Source organism: Aptenodytes patagonicus, chromosome 3 (genome assembly GCF_965638725.1).
Source record: "Aptenodytes patagonicus chromosome 3, bAptPat1.pri.cur, whole genome shotgun sequence".
Taxonomy (NCBI): Eukaryota; Metazoa; Chordata; class Aves; order Sphenisciformes; family Spheniscidae; genus Aptenodytes; species Aptenodytes patagonicus.
In genome coordinates, this window is record NC_134951.1 from 120642663 (window position 1) to 120663185 (window position 20523).

The 20523-nt window shown below is 63.7% G+C and overlaps 3 protein-coding genes across 3 annotated transcripts; all 3 read right to left on the bottom strand.

Moving 5' to 3' along the window:
- Positions 1-624: 624 nt before the first annotated feature.
- Positions 625-6392, bottom strand: LOC143158886 (T-cell activation Rho GTPase-activating protein-like). The gene is made up of 10 exons (XM_076335340.1): positions 6272-6392; positions 3597-3772; positions 3245-3406; positions 3051-3160; positions 2688-2883; positions 2343-2460; positions 1899-2044; positions 1351-1442; positions 1094-1264; positions 625-714 (listed from the first exon to the last, which is right to left on the bottom strand). Exons 1-10 carry the CDS (start codon positions 6390-6392, stop codon positions 690-692), a joined length of 1317 nt encoding a protein of 438 aa, XP_076191455.1. The 3' UTR covers positions 625-689.
- A 1507-nt stretch (positions 6393-7899) lies between these two features.
- On the bottom strand, positions 7900-13666 carry LOC143158887 (T-cell activation Rho GTPase-activating protein-like). Its single transcript, XM_076335341.1, has 13 exons — positions 13542-13666; positions 12022-12106; positions 11864-11917; positions 11472-11538; positions 10872-11047; positions 10520-10681; positions 10326-10435; positions 9963-10158; positions 9618-9735; positions 9174-9319; positions 8626-8717; positions 8369-8539; positions 7900-7989 (listed from the first exon to the last, which is right to left on the bottom strand). Exons 1-13 carry the CDS (start codon positions 13664-13666, stop codon positions 7965-7967), a joined length of 1527 nt encoding a protein of 508 aa, XP_076191456.1. The 3' UTR covers positions 7900-7964.
- A 1507-nt stretch (positions 13667-15173) lies between these two features.
- Positions 15174-19366, bottom strand: LOC143159110 (T-cell activation Rho GTPase-activating protein-like). Its single transcript, XM_076335590.1, has 12 exons — positions 19296-19366; positions 19138-19191; positions 18746-18812; positions 18146-18321; positions 17794-17955; positions 17600-17709; positions 17237-17432; positions 16892-17009; positions 16448-16593; positions 15900-15991; positions 15643-15813; positions 15174-15263 (listed from the first exon to the last, which is right to left on the bottom strand). The coding sequence occupies exons 2-12, from the start codon at positions 19153-19155 to the stop codon at positions 15239-15241; spliced, it is 1281 nt and encodes a 426-aa protein (XP_076191705.1). The 5' UTR covers positions 19156-19191; positions 19296-19366; the 3' UTR covers positions 15174-15238.
- Positions 19367-20523: the final 1157 nt, after the last annotated feature.

Below are 20523 nucleotides of genomic sequence, written 5' to 3' on the forward strand. Positions count from 1 at the left end.
TCAGCCCACAGAGACTGCTCACCCTTCCTCCCCCGTCACGGTGCGGGCGTGCCCTCTGTCACGCCGGGATGCACAAAAGCCTCAGCAGTCCGGCTGCTGGTGGAGCCGCTTCAAAAGCTTTGTGGGTGAGCTGAGGCATTTCTACCGCCCAGCGTGGAAGTTGAGCTCTACCATTGCCGTGAGTTAGGGGGCTCTGAGGAAAGTGCCCGACAATCAGTGTGCAAGGAGGATGGCTGCAGGGGACAGCAAGCTGCAGGTGACGGTGGCTGCATAAGGACCTTTAGCCCTTCCTGGCCACCGTGCCCTGCCCACGTCTCGCCCTCGCTCTGACCTCATGGCGCTGCTCCTAGGAGGTACCCAAAACTCACCAGGACGTGGTCCTGGGCAACCTGCTCTAGGTGAGCCTGCTTGAGCAGATGTTGGGCCAGATGACCTCCACAGGTCCCTTCCAGCCTCCACCCTCCTGCGTGACTCTCTGCTCTGGTTTCACTCCTAAAGGCCCTCAACTCAGCCCTGATGCCCGCTGGAAAGGATGCGGGGACAAGGGACGATCCCCAACTCCTCCCCGAGGAGTCATCACAAAACAACAGCTCCCCACTCCAGAATATCCTGTGGCAGACACAGTCAGGAGAGAGAAAAGAGCATTTTATTGTGGACTTCAACTGTGGGGGCCCAGGAGTCGCAGCGGTTCAGCCGGCGAACATGAATCGGCACCTGCAACGACAGAGTCAGAAAGCTCTGATAAATCCATAAAGGCAGGAAGAGGCAGGCCTTTTGTTCCCCTCTCTTTGGGGAACACAGGTTACGAGGAATTGCTCATGGCCCAGAGGAGAGACCTGGTGCTGGCATTGGCTACGGGATGGCTCTGGCGCCTTATCCCCATGGCTGATGCCCTTAGAGACCTGCGCGCGTGCAGAGACGCACAGTGCCCCTGTGCCACGCAGCAGGGCTCCATGGGGAGCTGCCATGGAGTTCTTTCCAAACCCTGCGCAGCACCATCCCTCGCCGCCCCTTGCCAGCGAGTTGGACTGACTTAGAGCAGCAGCAGCAGTGTTGAGAGGGAGAAAGGTGGGCAGCAGAGCCTGGCACACACCTGGGCTTCCTGACCTCCTGCGCCTTCCTGCGTCTTTTCGTTGGTCCGTCCCCCAGAACTTTTTCTCTCTTCCTCCTCTTCTTTTCCTCGCGGCTTTCACTCTCCTCTCCCCAGGCCTCTTTTCTCTTGCGGTTGCTTCTGTTTTCCTCGTGCTGGGGAGAGCCTGCAAACCTGTCCATCCCACAGGGGTATTAGTTAGGGAAAGCCACGATCCACTGGAGTCAGTTCCGATTTTAACCAAAGCGGGCTCATTTTACCTTCTCTCCTCTGAAAGGCTCGCCAGTTCTTCTGGGCGCCCCAGGGAGTCTGCCGCGCTCTGGGGGGCGCTTGGAGGCATAGCAACGGGTGCCTACAACAGAAACGTTGGAGTTGGCAGGTGGCAAGAGACGACCGGGAGCGGTAGGCGACTGTTTGCCAAATTGCCACCTTAGCTCTCCAGAGGAGATCCCTTTGGCTGGCTTGCATCGGCCACGTTTCGCACCGTCCCCCCGCCCCCCGCAAAATAGACCCCACGAAGCTCTGACGAAGTAGGACCTGAGCAAGACCCCTTTGAAGCTGACAGCTACTCCCCTCTGTCTTTCTGCAGGTATTTTGTGGGCGTTTTGTTTGATGAAGCACGTGCCCAGTGCATTGGAGAAACAACCTTGCCGGTTTTCCGTACTCTGTATCGTCCCGGGGGGTGGAGGAATAACCCAAACAGGCAGCAGCTCTGCTGCCAGGCAGAGGCAGAGCAGCGACTTGGCCTCATCAGAAACGCCCCTCCTACACCAGACACGCTGTCCCAGTGTCTGGGGAGCTGACATACCTCTCCCGTTTCAGACCCCACCACCGTCTCTCCCCCAGCTTCTTTGAGGACAGCGAGCAGAGAGGGGGGTGCATGCGGCAAGGCTTCTGCCTCACGCTCGCTGTCTGCTGTGGCTGCGGGGACACTTGGCTCTTCCAAACGCAGATCTAGAAAGAAAAAGCGTGTGCAGCAAAGTGACTTTGTGGAAGTAAAAAACAGCTCAAGCAAAACCCACCCGGAGCCCTACACCACTTCTGTGTTCAGCCCTCTGATGCCCTGTCTGCAGGCTTCAGCTCATCTTGCAGAGCAAACCGTTCATGCCCCGAGAGGCAGTGGCCAAACAGAGGCGACGGGACAAGCGGGGCTGAGAGGACAGCACTCGATGCCCAGCCCCGCCAGAAACCACGCTGAGGTTTCTGGCGTCGCAAGCCCCAGCCTGTCACAACCCTCGGTCCCTCCTCTTACCGCTGGATCTCTCCGTGGGGGCTGGCGACTCCTCGGCTGGTGGGCAGGAAAGGTCAGTTGTCTCCTCCCCAAAGACGTCCCTGCAGTTCTCCACCAGAAACTCCACCAGCACCTTCACCTGCACACATCAAACCCTTGGTCTCAACCCAGCTGCCTGAAAACGGACCGAGCAGCCTTTCCCACTCCTGAGCCTTGCCTCTGCGCAGAAGGCTGTGGCTGTGGGGCTGCTCTTCCAGGCAGCCACCCCAGCAGCATTTGCTCAAGGGAGGAGGCATCCAGAGACCCCTGAGCAGCCAAGCTCTGACGGGCCGGGAAGGCTGCAGCCGGCTGCTCAGTACAGCGTACCTTCTCAGCCACCTCCAGCATGGCCTCCAGCGGGAGCAGGTCCTCGTCGGCTGGGCTCAGCAGGTTGGGCCCCACGCAGATGGCCAGGTTGCTGCAGCTCATCCTGCTGGCGGACGCGTTGTGGCCGATGTGCTGGAGGAGGGACAGCAGCCGCTTCAGGAGGAGGAGGTTGGCTGCAGGCAACTTCTCGGCCACCCTGAGGGAACAGGAGCACAAGGTTCATAAAGCAGATGTTGCCCACAGCCGTCCCCCAGGCTTGCCCAGGGCCGGTGGGAGCCAGCGGCTGTCTTGCGCAGCTTTCCAGGTGCCCTCAGCCAGCGGTCAGGGCTCCTGCTCAACAGGCAGGCTGCTGCCCGCGCTTACGCTTTCAGCTCTGAGATCTTCTCCTCCTTGCTGGTCTTCTGCATCGCTGCCATCCAGTCCTCGTAGAGGTCGTTCACGAGGAGCTTGGAGGGGATGCTTCGGAGGAAGTCCTGCAAGGCCAAGGGCTCCAGCTGAGCCTTTGAACACTCCAGGCCAGCCAGGAGCTCCTCCAGCTGCAGGTCAGAAGCGCTCACCTTCAAGATGACGGCCAGCAGCAGCGCGGGCTGGCTTCCCAGGTCGACGTCTGCGCCGCGGTCCAGGGCCTCCCGCAGCTCCCGAAGCGCTGTCCCGCTGGCAGCTCTGCGGAATATCCCTTCTGTCGACGGCCCTTGCTGCTGCAGGACAGCCAGCAGCTCCTGCGGGAGAGGCAGGAGGCCAGTTGCTTGCCTGAGGAGCTGCCTTCCAACAGCGGTGGCCAGAGCTCTGCCCCAAACGTGGCTCCTTGCTGGGGGTGAAGAGCCCCATCCCCGGAGCTCCTGGGGACACCCACCGCCTCTCCGGAGCAGCCGGAGGGAGGGCTGGGGACCCCTGTCCCGGGCGGCTTACCTGGATGGGCTGGGGCAGCGTGCCGTCCTCCCCGCAGAGGGCTGCCAGGGGCTGGCCGAAGAGCGCCCTGCTGCAGCCGGAGCCCGCCTGCCCTGGCGCCTGGGCAGCGGCCGGGGTCCGCCGCAGAGCAAAGGGCCAGGGCAGCCCCCTCCTCCTCCTCCCGCTGCTCCCTCCTGCTGCAAAGGAAAAGAGAGCAAGAGCCCGTCAATGGGGACCGCCAGGCCAGCGCTCCCGGAGCCTGCCCTGCCCTGGCCTGCCCTGCCTGCAGCGCGGTGCTGAGCGGTGCAGCGGGACGGGCAGGGAGCCAGCAGCTGGAACCACGGCTGCGGCTCAGCAGCTCCGGCACGGAGGCTCCTGAGAGCCGGCGTGCCACCGGGACAGCCTGGCCCAGCCCTCGCCCTGCCCTCCTCCAAGCTGTGGGCAGCAGCAGAGGCTCCGTGTCCCCGCAGAACCACGTCCAGCGGCCGCTGCCCAGCGGGTGTCCTTGCTCCTCCAGGTGACGTCCTCCCTTGGGCTGCCCAACCTGCATGGCGACACTCAAGGGACAAGTGAGCACAGCGCAGCCGGTTGCAGGAGGTTGCCTTTCTTTCCAAAACTCACCTGGTGAGCGGCAAAGTCCCCCTCTGTTGTCAGACGGGACCGTCAGAGGCCCTTGCTTGGGATCAGCCTGCAAGAACCAGGCTGCGCTTAGAGAGCTGCCCCGCAGCAGAAAGGGACACCGGCGAGCTGCCACCCGGCACCAGCAGCCTGAGCACGACAGAGCTGGGACCCTCTGCCCTCCCGGGCTCTCTGCCCCGCGCGCCAGGTTTCCTCCCAGAGCCGCCAGCGAGGACGTGCCGGCGTTCCTGGTGGCTCCCCAACCCTCTCCGCTCCCCGCGTGGCAACGTGGGACCTTCCCTCCCTCCCTCCCTCCCACACAAGCTCACCCCACTTGCCGCACATCCCCGGCACCCCGGCACAGCCCGAGGCGGGTGGAAGGCAGCCATTCTCACCTCTGCCTGGCCCTCCATCAGCCTCTCCAGGCTCCTGGCGCTGAACGTCCTCCACTGGGCAAGAGAGAAGGAGTGGAAGAAGGTGAGCAGCGATGCCTCTGCTGCTCAGCTGGAGGACCAGTGCTGGGGGACAGAGCCCAGACCAGAGAGACACTCACGGCACGGCGGCGGCTCAGCTCCTTCTGCAGGAGTTTGAGCGATGGGAGACGGCTCACTCGGGCTCTCTTGGCTCCTTCTGGTGTCCTGTGCGCCGGGCAGGGACAGGGAGAGAGCTGGGTGAGCCCCAAGCCGCCTCTTCTCTCTTGTCAGGCAGCTCTGCCCGAGAGCTGCCCGCAGCCGCGGGGGCACCTCTCCCCAGCTGGGGAGCTGTGTTCCCCCATCCGGCTGCACCTGGAGCATCGCCCCGGCTTACCCCAGCAGCGTGCCCACCCACAGCTCCTTCCGCGCCCGGGAGCTGCAGAAAGAGAGGAGAAACCGCGTCAGCCCCCGCTGCCCCCCAGCCCGTGGGCAGAGGCGGGCGCCTGCACAGCCCTGCCCCGTGGGGAAGGACACGGGGCAGGACAAATCCCCGTGGGGCAGGACTCACCCAAAAGTGGCAACGCAGGAGCCGGTGGGCCAGATGAGGATGATGGAGGTCCTGTCCTCGCCGCTGCCTTCCTCCTCCTCTTCTTCTTCCTGCCCCGCCGCCTCCTTCCCGCCGCTCACCACCCACAGCTGGTCCAGGGCCAGGCGCAGCTGTGGGCGCACGGTGGTGCCGCCATGTCTGCAGAGAGGAGAGGCAGGCAGTGAGCTGGAGGTGGCCTCCTTGGGGTCCCCCCGGGCAGAGCCCTGTCCCACACCTGCCCTTGGGACGGACCTTGGTGCATGCAGCACCAAGGTCCCGGGGCCTGGGGCTGGTGCCAGGGTGTCCCTGCCCTGGTCCCAGGGCCAGGGATGGGGGAAAGGCAGCTGGGCTCTGAGGGTCTTACTGCAACTTGGCGACCACCAGTTCCTCCTGGAGGAGGAGAAGGCGCCTCTCGCTCCTCTTGCGGCCCCGGCTCAGCCGCACGTCCGCGCTCAGCACCGGCTCGGTGTCGGTGAGAGCCTCCCTGCAGAGCAGAGAGCGGCAGGCATGAGAAGGGCTGCTGGTGCGGGGCCCGGCCGTGCCCGCGTGTCCCCGACCCCCAGGGAGAGCCCACCTGGAGCCGCAGCAGCAGTTGGCCTGGCCCATCCCGCCCGGGACTGGAGGACCGTCGCCGTGCACCAAGGACGCGGCTCAGCCGGCGACAGCGAGGATGGGAAGCGGGATGCCGGTGCCGGTGCTGGGGCAGCACTGCTTGGCCAGACCCTGCCTCCTCCCAGCGCTGCTCCGTGCCAGCACAGCTCCGTCCTGCTGTCTCTGGTGGCTGTTGGCTCCAACTGACCAACATTCCGACCCCAACGGAAACTGGGGGGGGCCCTGGGAGGGCCCTGGGGTGGGGGTTCTCTCCACTATGGCCATGTCTGCCTTGCACTGGGGAGCCCAGAGCAGGACACAGCAGAGGGGAAGGACCACCTCCCTCCGCCTGCTGGCAGTGCCCCTTGCCTTGGGCTTCACCGCTGGTTCCTGGCCTCCAACTAGCCTTGGTGCCACTGGTCACCACCCTCTGGGCCCGGCCGCTCAGCCAGTTGTCCATCCGCTGCACTGCTCATCAGCCCACGTGCCGTTTGCTTTCTTCCAGTCTTCAGGCACATCTCCCTTTTGGAGCGGCCGCACAAGGCCATCTGCCAGCTCCCTCAGCACTTGAGGGTGCACCCCGGCGGGGCCCGTCAGGGCCTTGTGCATCTCCACTTTGCTTAAGTGTTCTCTAATCTCATCCTCTGCCACCTGACGGTCTAGCCAGATCCTCTTGCACTAAGGGTGCCTCTCCTTTGCTCCAGCCTTTCCCCCAGGCCTCCGGGGCCTGGGATGTCTGCAGGCTGGTCTTGCTAGGACCGTCATGCCGCAGGAGGGTTGGCAGAACCTAGACCAGCCTGAAGGGCTGCCGTAGCCTAGTGAAGGCCAGGAGAGTTTTGAGAGGGAGCAGCGTAAGTCCCAAAATGTGACCCTATGATGAGCTTCATCATTACATCTCTTCAGAGCAGCTTGTATGGGGGGGCTATGTTTTGCATCGGTGCTGAAAAGAGCCTTGATAACCCAGGGATGCGTTAGTTTCTGCCGAGCAGTGCTTGCACAGCGCCAGGGGCTTTTCTGCTCCTCAGACTGCCCCGCCAGCGAGCAGGCTGGGGGTGCCCAAGACGCTGGGAGGGGACACAGCGGGGACATCTGACCCCCAGCTGACCAAAGGGAAATCCCACAGCATACGACGCCGTGCTCAGCAATAAAACTGGGGGTGGAGGTTGGCGGGGGCTGCCCTTGCTCGGGGACTGGCTGGGCATCGGTCGGTTGGTGGTGAGCCGTTGCTTTCTTGTGCATCACTTGTTGTTCTTGGGCTTCATTTTCCTCTCTCTCTCTCTCGTTTGTTGGTTTTCTTTTTCTTAACATTTCTTTTTAAATTCTAAAACTCTCTTTACCTGAACCCACGACTTTCCTCCCTTTTACCCTTCCGATTCTCCCCCTGCATCCCACTGCGGAGGAGCGAGCGAGCGAGCGAGCGAGCGAGCGGCTGCGTGGTGCTGAGCTGCCGGCCAGGGTTAAACCACAGCAGCCTGTGAGCAAAATAGTTACCTACCGACGGTGAGAGTGCTCACCCTTCCTCCCCCGTCACGGTGCGGGCGTGCCCTCTGTCACGCCGGGATGCACAAAAGCCTCAGCAGTCCGGCTGCTGGTGGAGCCGCTTCAAAAGCTTTGTGGGTGAGCTGAGGCATTTCTACCGCCCAGCGTGGAAGTTGAGCTCTACCATTGCCGTGAGTTAGGGGGCTCTGAGGAAAGTGCCCGACAATCAGTGTGCAAGGAGGATGGCTGCAGGGGACAGCAAGCTGCAGGTGACGGTGGCTGCATAAGGACCTTTAGCCCTTCCTGGCCACCGTGCCCTGCCCACGTCTCGCCCTCGCTCTGACCTCATGGCGCTGCTCCTAGGAGGTACCCAAAACTCACCAGGACGTGGTCCTGGGCAACCTGCTCTAGGTGAGCCTGCTTGAGCAGATGTTGGGCCAGATGACCTCCACAGGTCCCTTCCAGCCTCCACCCTCCTGCGTGACTCTCTGCTCTGGTTTCACTCCTAAAGGCCCTCAGCTCAGCCCTGATGCCCGCTGGAAAGGATGCGGGGACAAGGGACGATCCCCAACTCCTCCCCGAGGAGTCATCACAAAACAACAGCTCCCCACTCCAGAATATCCTGTGGCAGACACAGTCAGGAGAGAGAAAAGAGCATTTTATTGTGGACTTCAACTGTGGGGGCCCAGGAGTCGCAGCGGTTCAGCCGGCGAACATGAATCGGCACCTGCAACGACAGAGTCAGAAAGCTCTGATAAATCCATAAAGGCAGGAAGAGGCAGGCCTTTTGTTCCCCTCTCTTTGGGGAACACAGGTTACGAGGAATTGCTCATGGCCCAGAGGAGAGACCTGGTGCTGGCATTGGCTACGGGATGGCTCTGGCGCCTTATCCCCATGGCTGATGCCCTTAGAGACCTGCGCGCGTGCAGAGACGCACAGTGCCCCTGTGCCACGCAGCAGGGCTCCATGGGGAGCTGCCATGGAGTTCTTTCCAAACCCTGCGCAGCACCATCCCTCGCCGCCCCTTGCCAGCGAGTTGGACTGACTTAGAGCAGCAGCAGCAGTGTTGAGAGGGAGAAAGGTGGGCAGCAGAGCCTGGCACACACCTGGGCTTCCTGACCTCCTGCGCCTTCCTGCGTCTTTTCGTTGGTCCGTCCCCCAGAACTTTTTCTCTCTTCCTCCTCTTCTTTTCCTCGCGGCTTTCACTCTCCTCTCCCCAGGCCTCTTTTCTCTTGCGGTTGCTTCTGTTTTCCTCGTGCTGGGGAGAGCCTGCAAACCTGTCCATCCCACAGGGGTATTAGTTAGGGAAAGCCACGATCCACTGGAGTCAGTTCCGATTTTAACCAAAGCGGGCTCATTTTACCTTCTCTCCTCTGAAAGGCTCGCCAGTTCTTCTGGGCGCCCCAGGGAGTCTGCCGCGCTCTGGGGGGCGCTTGGAGGCATAGCAACGGGTGCCTACAACAGAAACGTTGGAGTTGGCAGGTGGCAAGAGACGACCGGGAGCGGTAGGCGACTGTTTGCCAAATTGCCACCTTAGCTCTCCAGAGGAGATCCCTTTGGCTGGCTTGCATCGGCCACGTTTCGCACCGTCCCCCCGCCCCCCGCAAAATAGACCCCACGAAGCTCTGACGAAGTAGGACCTGAGCAAGACCCCTTTGAAGCTGACAGCTACTCCCCTCTGTCTTTCTGCAGGTATTTTGTGGGCGTTTTGTTTGATGAAGCACGTGCCCAGTGCATTGGAGAAACAACCTTGCCGGTTTTCCGTACTCTGTATCGTCCCGGGGGGTGGAGGAATAACCCAAACAGGCAGCAGCTCTGCTGCCAGGCAGAGGCAGAGCAGCGACTTGGCCTCATCAGAAACGCCCCTCCTACACCAGACACGCTGTCCCAGTGTCTGGGGAGCTGACATACCTCTCCCGTTTCAGACCCCACCACCGTCTCTCCCCCAGCTTCTTTGAGGACAGCGAGCAGAGAGGGGGGTGCATGCGGCAAGGCTTCTGCCTCACGCTCGCTGTCTGCTGTGGCTGCGGGGACACTTGGCTCTTCCAAACGCAGATCTAGAAAGAAAAAGCGTGTGCAGCAAAGTGACTTTGTGGAAGTAAAAAACAGCTCAAGCAAAACCCACCCGGAGCCCTACACCACTTCTGTGTTCAGCCCTCTGATGCCCTGTCTGCAGGCTTCAGCTCATCTTGCAGAGCAAACCGTTCATGCCCCGAGAGGCAGTGGCCAAACAGAGGCGACGGGACAAGCGGGGCTGAGAGGACAGCACTCGATGCCCAGCCCCGCCAGAAACCACGCTGAGGTTTCTGGCGTCGCAAGCCCCAGCCTGTCACAACCCTCGGTCCCTCCTCTTACCGCTGGATCTCTCCGTGGGGGCTGGCGACTCCTCGGCTGGTGGGCAGGAAAGGTCAGTTGTCTCCTCCCCAAAGACGTCCCTGCAGTTCTCCACCAGAAACTCCACCAGCACCTTCACCTGCACACATCAAACCCTTGGTCTCAACCCAGCTGCCTGAAAACGGACCGAGCAGCCTTTCCCACTCCTGAGCCTTGCCTCTGCGCAGAAGGCTGTGGCTGTGGGGCTGCTCTTCCAGGCAGCCACCCCAGCAGCATTTGCTCAAGGGAGGAGGCATCCAGAGACCCCTGAGCAGCCAAGCTCTGACGGGCCGGGAAGGCTGCAGCCGGCTGCTCAGTACAGCGTACCTTCTCAGCCACCTCCAGCATGGCCTCCAGCGGGAGCAGGTCCTCGTCGGCTGGGCTCAGCAGGTTGGGCCCCACGCAGATGGCCAGGTTGCTGCAGCTCATCCTGCTGGCGGACGCGTTGTGGCCGATGTGCTGGAGGAGGGACAGCAGCCGCTTCAGGAGGAGGAGGTTGGCTGCAGGCAACTTCTCGGCCACCCTGAGGGAACAGGAGCACAAGGTTCATAAAGCAGATGTTGCCCACAGCCGTCCCCCAGGCTTGCCCAGGGCCGGTGGGAGCCAGCGGCTGTCTTGCGCAGCTTTCCAGGTGCCCTCAGCCAGCGGTCAGGGCTCCTGCTCAACAGGCAGGCTGCTGCCCGCGCTTACGCTTTCAGCTCTGAGATCTTCTCCTCCTTGCTGGTCTTCTGCATCGCTGCCATCCAGTCCTCGTAGAGGTCGTTCACGAGGAGCTTGGAGGGGATGCTTCGGAGGAAGTCCTGCAAGGCCAAGGGCTCCAGCTGAGCCTTTGAACACTCCAGGCCAGCCAGGAGCTCCTCCAGCTGCAGGTCAGAAGCGCTCACCTTCAAGATGACGGCCAGCAGCAGCGCGGGCTGGCTTCCCAGGTCGACGTCTGCGCCGCGGTCCAGGGCCTCCCGCAGCTCCCGAAGCGCTGTCCCGCTGGCAGCTCTGCGGAATATCCCTTCTGTCGACGGCCCTTGCTGCTGCAGGACAGCCAGCAGCTCCTGCGGGAGAGGCAGGAGGCCAGTTGCTTGCCTGAGGAGCTGCCTTCCAACAGCGGTGGCCAGAGCTCTGCCCCAAACGTGGCTCCTTGCTGGGGGTGAAGAGCCCCGTCCCCGGAGCTCCTGGGGACACCCACCGCCTCTCCGGAGCAGCCGGAGGGAGGGCTGGGGACCCCTGTCCCGGGCGGCTTACCTGGATGGGCTGGGGCAGCGTGCCGTCCTCCCCGCAGAGGGCTGCCAGGGGCTGGCCGAAGAGCGCCCTGCTGCAGCCGGAGCCCGCCTGCCCTGGCGCCTGGGCAGCGGCCGGGGTCCGCCGCAGAGCAAAGGGCCAGGGCAGCCCCCTCCTCCTCCTCCCGCTGCTCCCTCCTGCTGCAAAGGAAAAGAGAGCAAGAGCCCGTCAATGGGGACCGCCGGGCCAGCGCTCCCGGAGCCTGCCCTGCCCTGCCCTGCCCTGCCTGCAGCGCGGTGCTGAGCGGTGCAGCAGGACGGGCAGGGAGCCAGCAGCTGGAACCACGGCTGCGGCTCAGCAGCTCCGGCACGGAGGCTCCTGAGAGCCGGCGTGCCACCGGGACAGCCTGGCCCAGCCCTCGCCCTGCCCTCCTCCAAGCTGTGGGCAGCAGCAGAGGCTCCGTGTCCCCGCAGAACCACGTCCAGCGGCCGCTGCCCAGCGGGTGTCCTTGCTCCTCCAGGTGACGTCCTCCCTTGGGCTGCCCAACCTGCATGGCGACACTCAAGGGACAAGTGAGCACAGCGCAGCCGGTTCCAGGAGGTTGCCTTTCTTTCCAAAACTCACCTGGTGAGCGGCAAAGTCCCCCTCTGTTGTCAGACGGGACCGTCGGAGGCCCTTGCTTGGGATCAGCCTGCAAGAACCAGGCTGCGCTTAGAGAGCTGCCCCGCAGCAGAAAGGGACACCGGCGAGCTGCCACCCGGCACCAGCAGCCTGAGCGCGACAGAGCTGGGACCCTCTGCCCTCCCGGGCTCTCTGCCCCGCGCGCCAGGTTTCCTCCCAGAGCCGCCAGCGAGGACGTGCCGGCGTTCCTGGTGGCTCCCCAACCCTCTCCGCTCCCCGCGTGGCAACGTGGGACCTTCCCTCCCTCCCTCCCTCCCACACAAGCTCACCCCACTCGCCGCACATCCCCGGCACCCCGGCACAGCCCGAGGCGGGTGGAAGGCAGCCATTCTCACCTCTGCCTGGCCCTCCATCAGCCTCTCCAGGCTCCTGGCGCTGAACGTCCTCCACTGGGCAAGAGAGAAGGAGTGGAAGAAGGTGAGCAGCGATGCCTCTGCTGCTCAGCTGGAGGACCAGTGCTGGGGGACAGAGCCCAGACCAGAGAGACACTCACGGCACGGCGGCGGCTCAGCTCCTTCTGCAGGAGTTTGAGCGATGGGAGACGGCTCACTCGGGCTCTCTTGGCTCCTTCTGGTGTCCTGTGCGCCGGGCAGGGACAGGGAGAGAGCTGGGTGAGCCCCAAGCCGCCTCTTCTCTCTTGTCAGGCAGCTCTGCCCGAGAGCTGCCCGCAGCCGCGGGGGCACCTCTCCCCAGCTGGGGAGCTGTGTCCCCCATCCGGCTGCACCTGGAGCATCGCCCCGGCTTACCCCAGCAGCGTGCCCACCCACAGCTCCTTCCGCGCCCGGGAGCTGCAGAAAGAGAGGAGAAACCGCGTCAGCCCCCGCTGCCCCCCAGCCCGTGGGCAGAGGCGGGCGCCTGCACAGCCCTGCCCCGTGGGGAAGGACACGGGGCAGGACAAATCCCCGTGGGGCAGGACTCACCCAAAAGTGGCAACGCAGGAGCCGGTGGGCCAGATGAGGATGATGGAGGTCCTGTCCTCGCCGCTGCCTTCCTCCTCCTCTTCTTCTTCCTGCCCCGCCGCCTCCTTCCCGCCGCTCACCACCCACAGCTGGTCCAGGGCCAGGCGCAGCTGTGGGCGCACGGTGGTGCCGCCACGTCTGCAGAGAGGAGAGGCAGGCAGTGAGCTGGAGGTGGCCTCCTTGGGGTCCCCCCGGGCAGAGCCCTGTCCCACACCTGCCCTTGGGACGGACCTTGGTGCATGCAGCACCAAGGTCCCGGGGCCTGGGGCTGGTGCCAGGGTGTCCCTGCCCTGGTCCCAGGGCCAGGGATGGGGGAAAGGCAGCTGGGCTCTGAGGGTCTTACTGCAACTTGGCGACCACCAGTTCCTCCTGGAGGAGGAGAAGGCGCCTCTCGCTCCTCTTGCGGCCCCGGCTCAGCCGCACGTCCGCGCTCAGCACCGGCTCGGTGTCGGTGAGAGCCTCCCTGCAGAGCAGAGAGCGGCAGGCATGAGAAGGGCTGCTGGTGCGGGGCCCGGCCGTGCCCGCGTGTCCCCGACCCCCAGGGAGAGCCCACCTGGAGCCGCAGCAGCAGTTGGCCTGGCCCATCCCGCCCGGGACTGGAGGACCGTCGCCGTGCACCAAGGACGCGGCTCAGCCGGCGACAGCGAGGATGGGAAGCGGGATGCCGGTGCCGGTGCTGGGGCAGCACTGCTTGGCCAGACCCTGCCTCCTCCCAGCGCTGCTCCGTGCCAGCACAGCTCCGTCCTGCTGTCTCTGGTGGCTGTTGGCTCCAACTGACCAACATTCCGACCCCAACGGAAACTGGGGGGGGCCCTGGGAGGGCCCTGGGGTGGGGGTTCTCTCCACTATGGCCATGTCTGCCTTGCACTGGGGAGCCCAGAGCAGGACACAGCAGAGGGGAAGGACCACCTCCCTCCGCCTGCTGGCAGTGCCCCTTGCCTTGGGCTTCACCGCTGGTTCCTGGCCTCCAACTAGCCTTGGTGCCACTGGTCACCACCCTCTGGGCCCGGCCGCTCAGCCAGTTGTCCATCCGCTGCACTGCTCATCAGCCCACGTGCCGTTTGCTTTCTTCCAGTCTTCAGGCACATCTCCCTTTTGGAGCGGCCGCACAAGGCCATCTGCCAGCTCCCTCAGCACTTGAGGGTGCACCCCGGCGGGGCCCGTCAGGGCCTTGTGCATCTCCACTTTGCTTAAGTGTTCTCTAATCTCATCCTCTGCCACCTGACGGTCTAGCCAGATCCTCTTGCACTAAGGGTGCCTCTCCTTTGCTCCAGCCTTTCCCCCAGGCCTCCGGGGCCTGGGATGTCTGCAGGCTGGTCTTGCTAGGACCGTCATGCCGCAGGAGGGTTGGCAGAACCTAGACCAGCCTGAAGGGCTGCCGTAGCCTAGTGAAGGCCAGGAGAGTTTTGAGAGGGAGCAGCGTAAGTCCCAAAATGTGACCCTATGATGAGCTTCATCATTACATCTCTTCAGAGCAGCTTGTATGGGGGGGCTATGTTTTGCATCGGTGCTGAAAAGAGCCTTGATAACCCAGGGATGCGTTAGTTTCTGCCGAGCAGTGCTTGCACAGCGCCAGGGGCTTTTCTGCTCCTCAGACTGCCCCGCCAGCGAGCAGGCTGGGGGTGCCCAAGACGCTGGGAGGGGACACAGCGGGGACATCTGACCCCCAGCTGACCAAAGGGAAATCCCACAGCATACGACGCCGTGCTCAGCAATAAAACTGGGGGTGGAGGTTGGCGGGGGCTGCCCTTGCTCGGGGACTGGCTGGGCATCGGTCGGTTGGTGGTGAGCCGTTGCTTTCTTGTGCATCACTTGTTGTTCTTGGGCTTCATTTTCCTCTCTCTCTCTCTCGTTTGTTGGTTTTCTTTTTCTTAACATTTCTTTTTAAATTCTAAAACTCTCTTTACCTGAACCCACGACTTTCCTCCCTTTTACCCTTCCGATTCTCCCCCTGCATCCCACTGCGGAGGAGCGAGCGAGCGAGCGAGCGAGCGAGCGGCTGCGTGGTGCTGAGCTGCCGGCCAGGGTTAAACCACAGCAGCCTGTGAGCAAAATAGTTACCTACCGACGGTGAGAGTGCTCACCCTTCCTCCCCCGTCACGGTGCGGGCGTGCCCTCTGTCACGCCGGGATGCACAAAAGCCTCAGCAGTCCGGCTGCTGGTGGAGCCGCTTCAAAAGCTTTGTGGGTGAGCTGAGGCATTTCTACCGCCCAGCGTGGAAGTTGAGCTCTACCATTGCCGTGAGTTAGGGGGCTCTGAGGAAAGTGCCCGACAATCAGTGTGCAAGGAGGATGGCTGCAGGGGACAGCAAGCTGCAGGTGACGGTGGCTGCATAAGGACCTTTAGCCCTTCCTGGCCACCGTGCCCTGCCCACGTCTCGCCCTCGCTCTGACCTCATGGCGCTGCTCCTAGGAGGTACCCAAAACTCACCAGGACGTGGTCCTGGGCAACCTGCTCTAGGTGAGCCTGCTTGAGCAGATGTTGGGCCAGATGACCTCCACAGGTCCCTTCCAGCCTCCACCCTCCTGCGTGACTCTCTGCTCTGGTTTCACTCCTAAAGGCCCTCAGCTCAGCCCTGATGCCCGCTGGAAAGGATGCGGGGACAAGGGACGATCCCCAACTCCTCCCCGAGGAGTCATCACAAAACAACAGCTCCCCACTCCAGAATATCCTGTGGCAGACACAGTCAGGAGAGAGAAAAGAGCATTTTATTGTGGACTTCAACTGTGGGGGCCCAGGAGTCGCAGCGGTTCAGCCGGCGAACATGAATCGGCACCTGCAACGACAGAGTCAGAAAGCTCTGATAAATCCATAAAGGCAGGAAGAGGCAGGCCTTTTGTTCCCCTCTCTTTGGGGAACACAGGTTACGAGGAATTGCTCATGGCCCAGAGGAGAGACCTGGTGCTGGCATTGGCTACGGGATGGCTCTGGCGCCTTATCCCCATGGCTGATGCCCTTAGAGACCTGCGCGCGTGCAGAGACGCACAGTGCCCCTGTGCCACGCAGCAGGGCTCCATGGGGAGCTGCCATGGAGTTCTTTCCAAACCCTGCGCAGCACCATCCCTCGCCGCCCCTTGCCAGCGAGTTGGACTGACTTAGAGCAGCAGCAGCAGTGTTGAGAGGGAGAAAGGTGGGCAGCAGAGCCTGGCACACACCTGGGCTTCCTGACCTCCTGCGCCTTCCTGCGTCTTTTCGTTGGTCCGTCCCCCAGAACTTTTTCTCTCTTCCTCCTCTTCTTTTCCTCGCGGCTTTCACTCTCCTCTCCCCAGGCCTCTTTTCTCTTGCGGTTGCTTCTGTTTTCCTCGTGCTGGGGAGAGCCTGCAAACCTGTCCATCCCACAGGGGTATTAGTTAGGGAAAGCCACGATCCACTGGAGTCAGTTCCGATTTTAACCAAAGCGGGCTCATTTTACCTTCTCTCCTCTGAAAGGCTCGCCAGTTCTTCTGGGCGCCCCAGGGAGTCTGCCGCGCTCTGGGGGGCGCTTGGAGGCATAGCAACGGGTGCCTACAACAGAAACGTTGGAGTTGGCAGGTGGCAAGAGACGACCGGGAGCGGTAGGCGACTGTTTGCCAAATTGCCACCTTAGCTCTCCAGAGGAGATCCCTTTGGCTGGCTTGCATCGGCCACGTTTCGCACCGTCCCCCCGCCCCCCGCAAAATAGACCCCACGAAGCTCTGACGAAGTAGGACCTGAGCAAGACCCCTTTGAAGCTGACAGCTACTCCCCTCTGTCTTTCTGCAGGTATTTTGTGGGCGTTTTGTTTGATGAAGCACGTGCCCAGTGCATTGGAGAAACAACCTTGCCGGTTTTCCGTACTCTGTATCGTCCCGGGGGGTGGAGGAATAACCCAAACAGGCAGCAGCTCTGCTGCCAGGCAGAGGCAGAGCAGCGACTTGGCCTCATCAGAAACGCCCCTCCTACACCAGACACGCTGTCCCAGTGTCTGGGGAGCTGACATACCTCTCCCGTTTCAGACCCCACCACCGTCTCTCCCCCAGCTTCTTTGAGGACAGCGAGCAGAGAGGGGGGTGCATGCGGCAAGGCTTCTGCCTCACGCTCGCTGTCTGCTGTGGCTGCGGGGACACTTGGCTCTTCCAAACGCAGATCTAGAAAGAAAAAGCGTGTGCAGCAAAGTGACTTTGTGGAAGTAAAAAACAGCTCAAGCAAAACCCACCCGGAGCCCTACACCACTTCTGTGTTCAGCCCTCTGATGCCCTGTCTGCAGGCTTCAGCTCATCTTGCAGAGCAAACCGTTCATGCCCCGAGAGGCAGTGGCCAAACAGAGGCGACGGGACAAGCGGGGCTGAGAGGACAGCACTCGATGCCCAGCCCCGCCAGAAACCACGCTGAGGTTTCTGGCGTCGCAAGCCCCAGCCTGTCACAACCCTCGGTCCCTCCTCTTACCGCTGGATCTCTCCGTGGGGGCTGGCGACTCCTCGGCTGGTGGGCAGGAAAGGTCAGTTGTCTCCTCCCCAAAGACGTCCCTGCAGTTCTCCACCAGAAACTCCACCAGCACCTTCACCTGCACACATCAAACCCTTGGTCTCAACCCAGCTGCCTGAAAACGGACCGAGCAGCCTTTCCCACTCCTGAGCCTTGCCTCTGCGCAGAAGGCTGTGGCTGTGGGGCTGCTCTTCCAGGCAGCCACCCCAGCAGCATTTGCTCAAGGGAGGAGGCATCCAGAGACCCCTGAGCAGCCAAGCTCTGACGGGCCGGGAAGGCTGCAGCCGGCTGCTCAGTACAGCGTACCTTCTCAGCCACCTCCAGCATGGCCTCCAGCGGGAGCAGGTCCTCGTCGGCTGGGCTCAGCAGGTTGGGCCCCACGCAGATGGCCAGGTTGCTGCAGCTCATCCTGCTGGCGGACGCGTTGTGGCCGATGTGCTGGAGGAGGGACAGCAGCCGCTTCAGGAGGAGGAGGTTGGCTGCAGGCAACTTCTCGGCCACCCTGAGGGAACAGGAGCACAAGGTTCATAAAGCAGATGTTGCCCACAGCCGTCCCCCAGGCTTGCCCAGGGCCGGTGGGAGCCAGCGGCTGTCTTGCGCAGCTTTCCAGGTGCCCTCAGCCAGCGGTCAGGGCTCCTGCTCAACAGGCAGGCTGCTGCCCGCGCTTACGCTTTCAGCTCTGAGATCTTCTCCTCCTTGCTGGTCTTCTGCATCGCTGCCATCCAGTCCTCGTAGAGGTCGTTCACGAGGAGCTTGGAGGGGATGCTTCGGAGGAAGTCCTGCAAGGCCAAGGGCTCCAGCTGAGCCTTTGAACACTCCAGGCCAGCCAGGAGCTCCTCCAGCTGCAGGTCAGAAGCGCTCACCTTCAAGATGACGGCCAGCAGCAGCGCGGGCTGGCTTCCCAGGTCGACGTCTGCGCCGCGGTCCAGGGCCTCCCGCAGCTCCCGAAGCGCTGTCCCGCTGGCAGCTCTGCGGAATATCCCTTCTGTCGACGGCCCTTGCTGCTGCAGGACAGCCAGCAGCTCCTGCGGGAGAGGCAGGAGGCCAGTTGCTTGCCTGAGGAGCTGCCTTCCAACAGCGGTGGCCAGAGCTCTGCCCCAAACGTGGCTCCTTGCTGGGGGTGAAGAGCCCCGTCCCCGGAGCTCCTGGGGACACCCACCGCCTCTCCGGAGCAGCCGGAGGGAGGGCTGGGGACCCCTGTCCCGGGCGGCTTACCTGGATGGGCTGGGGCAGCGTGCCGTCCTCCCCGCAGAGGGCTGCCAGGGGCTGGCCGAAGAGCGCCCTGCTGCAGCCGGAGCCCGCCTGCCCTGGCGCCTGGGCAGCGGCCGGGGTCCGCCGCAGAGCAAAGGGCCAGGGCAGCCCCCTCCTCCTCCTCCCGCTGCTCCCTCCTGCTGCAAAGGAAAAGAGAGCAAGAGCCCGTCAATGGGGACCGCCGGGCCAGCGCTCCCGGAGCCTGCCCTGCCCTGCCCTGCCCTGCCTGCAGCGCGGTGCTGAGCGGTGCAGCAGGACGGGCAGGGAGCCAGCAGCTGGAACCACGGCTGCGGCTCAGCAGCTCCGGCACGGAGGCTCCTGAGAGCCGGCGTGCCACCGGGACAGCCTGGCCCAGCCCTCGCCCTGCCCTCCTCCAAGCTGTGGGCAGCAGCAGAGGCTCCGTGTCCCCGCAGAACCACGTCCAGCGGCCGCTGCCCAGCGGGTGTCCTTGCTCCTCCAGGTGACGTCCTCCCTTGGGCTGCCCAACCTGCATGGCGACACTCAAGGGACAAGTGAGCACAGCGCAGCCGGTTCCAGGAGGTTGCCTTTCTTTCCAAAACTCACCTGGTGAGCGGCAAAGTCCCCCTCTGTTGTCAGACGGGACCGTCGGAGGCCCTTGCTTGGGATCAGCCTGCAAGAACCAGGCTGCGCTTAGAGAGCTGCCCCGCAGCAGAAAGGGACACCGGCGAGCTGCCACCCGGCACCAGCAGCCTGAGCGCGACAGAGCTGGGACCCTCTGCCCTCCCGGGCTCTCTGCCCCGCGCGCCAGGTTTCCTCCCAGAGCCGCCAGCGAGGACGTGCCGGCGTTCCTGGTGGCTCCCCAACCCTCTCCGCTCCCCGCGTGGCAACGTGGGACCTTCCCTCCCTCCCTCCCTCCCACACAAGCTCACCCCACTCGCCGCACATCCCCGGCACCCCGGCACAGCCCGAGGCGGGTGGAAGGCAGCCATTCTCACCTCTGCCTGGCCCTCCATCAGCCTCTCCAGGCTCCTGGCGCTGAACGTCCTCCACTGGGCAAGAGAGAAGGAGTGGAAGAAGGTGAGCAGCGATGCCTCTGCTGCTCAGCTGGAGGACCAGTGCTGGGGGACAGAGCCCAGACCAGAGAGACACTCACGGCACGGCGGCGGCTCAGCTCCTTCTGCAGGAGTTTGAGCGATGGGAGACGGCTCACTCGGGCTCTCTTGGCTCCTTCTGGTGTCCTGTGCGCCGGGCAGGGACAGGGAGAGAGCTGGGTGAGCCCCAAGCCGCCTCTTCTCTCTTGTCAGGCAGCTCTGCCCGAGAGCTGCCCGCAGCCGCGGGGGCACCTCTCCCCAGCTGGGGAGCTGTGTCCCCCATCCGGCTGCACCTGGAGCATCGCCCCGGCTTACCCCAGCAGCGTGCCCACCCACAGCTCCTTCCGCGCCCGGGAGCTGCAGAAAGAGAGGAGAAACCGCGTCAGCCCCCGCTGCCCCCCAGCCCGTGGGCAGAGGCGGGCGCCTGCACAGCCCTGCCCCGTGGGGAAGGACACGGGGCAGGACAAATCCCCGTGGGGCAGGACTCACCCAAAAGTGGCAACGCAGGAGCCGGTGGGCCAGATGAGGATGATGGAGGTCCTGTCCTCGCCGCTGCCTTCCTCCTCCTCTTCTTCTTCCTGCCCCGCCGCCTCCTTCCCGCCGCTCACCACCCACAGCTGGTCCAGGGCCAGGCGCAGCTGTGGGCGCACGGTGGTGCCGCCACGTCTGCAGAGAGGAGAGGCAGGCAGTGAGCTGGAGGTGGCCTCCTTGGGGTCCCCCCGGGCAGAGCCCTGTCCCACACCTGCCCTTGGGACGGACCTTGGTGCATGCAGCACCAAGGTCCCGGGGCCTGGGGCTGGTGCCAGGGTGTCCCTGCCCTGGTCCCAGGGCCAGGGATGGGGGAAAGGCAGCTGGGCTCTGAGGGTCTTACTGCAACTTGGCGACCACCAGTTCCTCCTGGAGGAGGAGAAGGCGCCTCTCGCTCCTCTTGCGGCCCCGGCTCAGCCGCACGTCCGCGCTCAGCACCGGCTCGGTGTCGGTGAGAGCCTCCCTGCAGAGCAGAGAGCGGCAGGCATGAGAAGGGCTGCTGGTGCGGGGCCCGGCCGTGCCCGCGTGTCCCCGACCCCCAGGGAGAGCCCACCTGGAGCCGCAGCAGCAGTTGGCCTGGCCCATCCCGCCCGGGACTGGAGGACCGTCGCCGTGCACCAAGGACGCGGCTCAGCCGGCGACAGCGAGGATGGGAAGCGGGATGCCGGTGCCGGTGCTGGGGCAGCACTGCTTGGCCAGACCCTGCCTCCTCCCAGCGCTGCTCCGTGCCAGCACAGCTCCGTCCTGCTGTCTCTGGTGGCT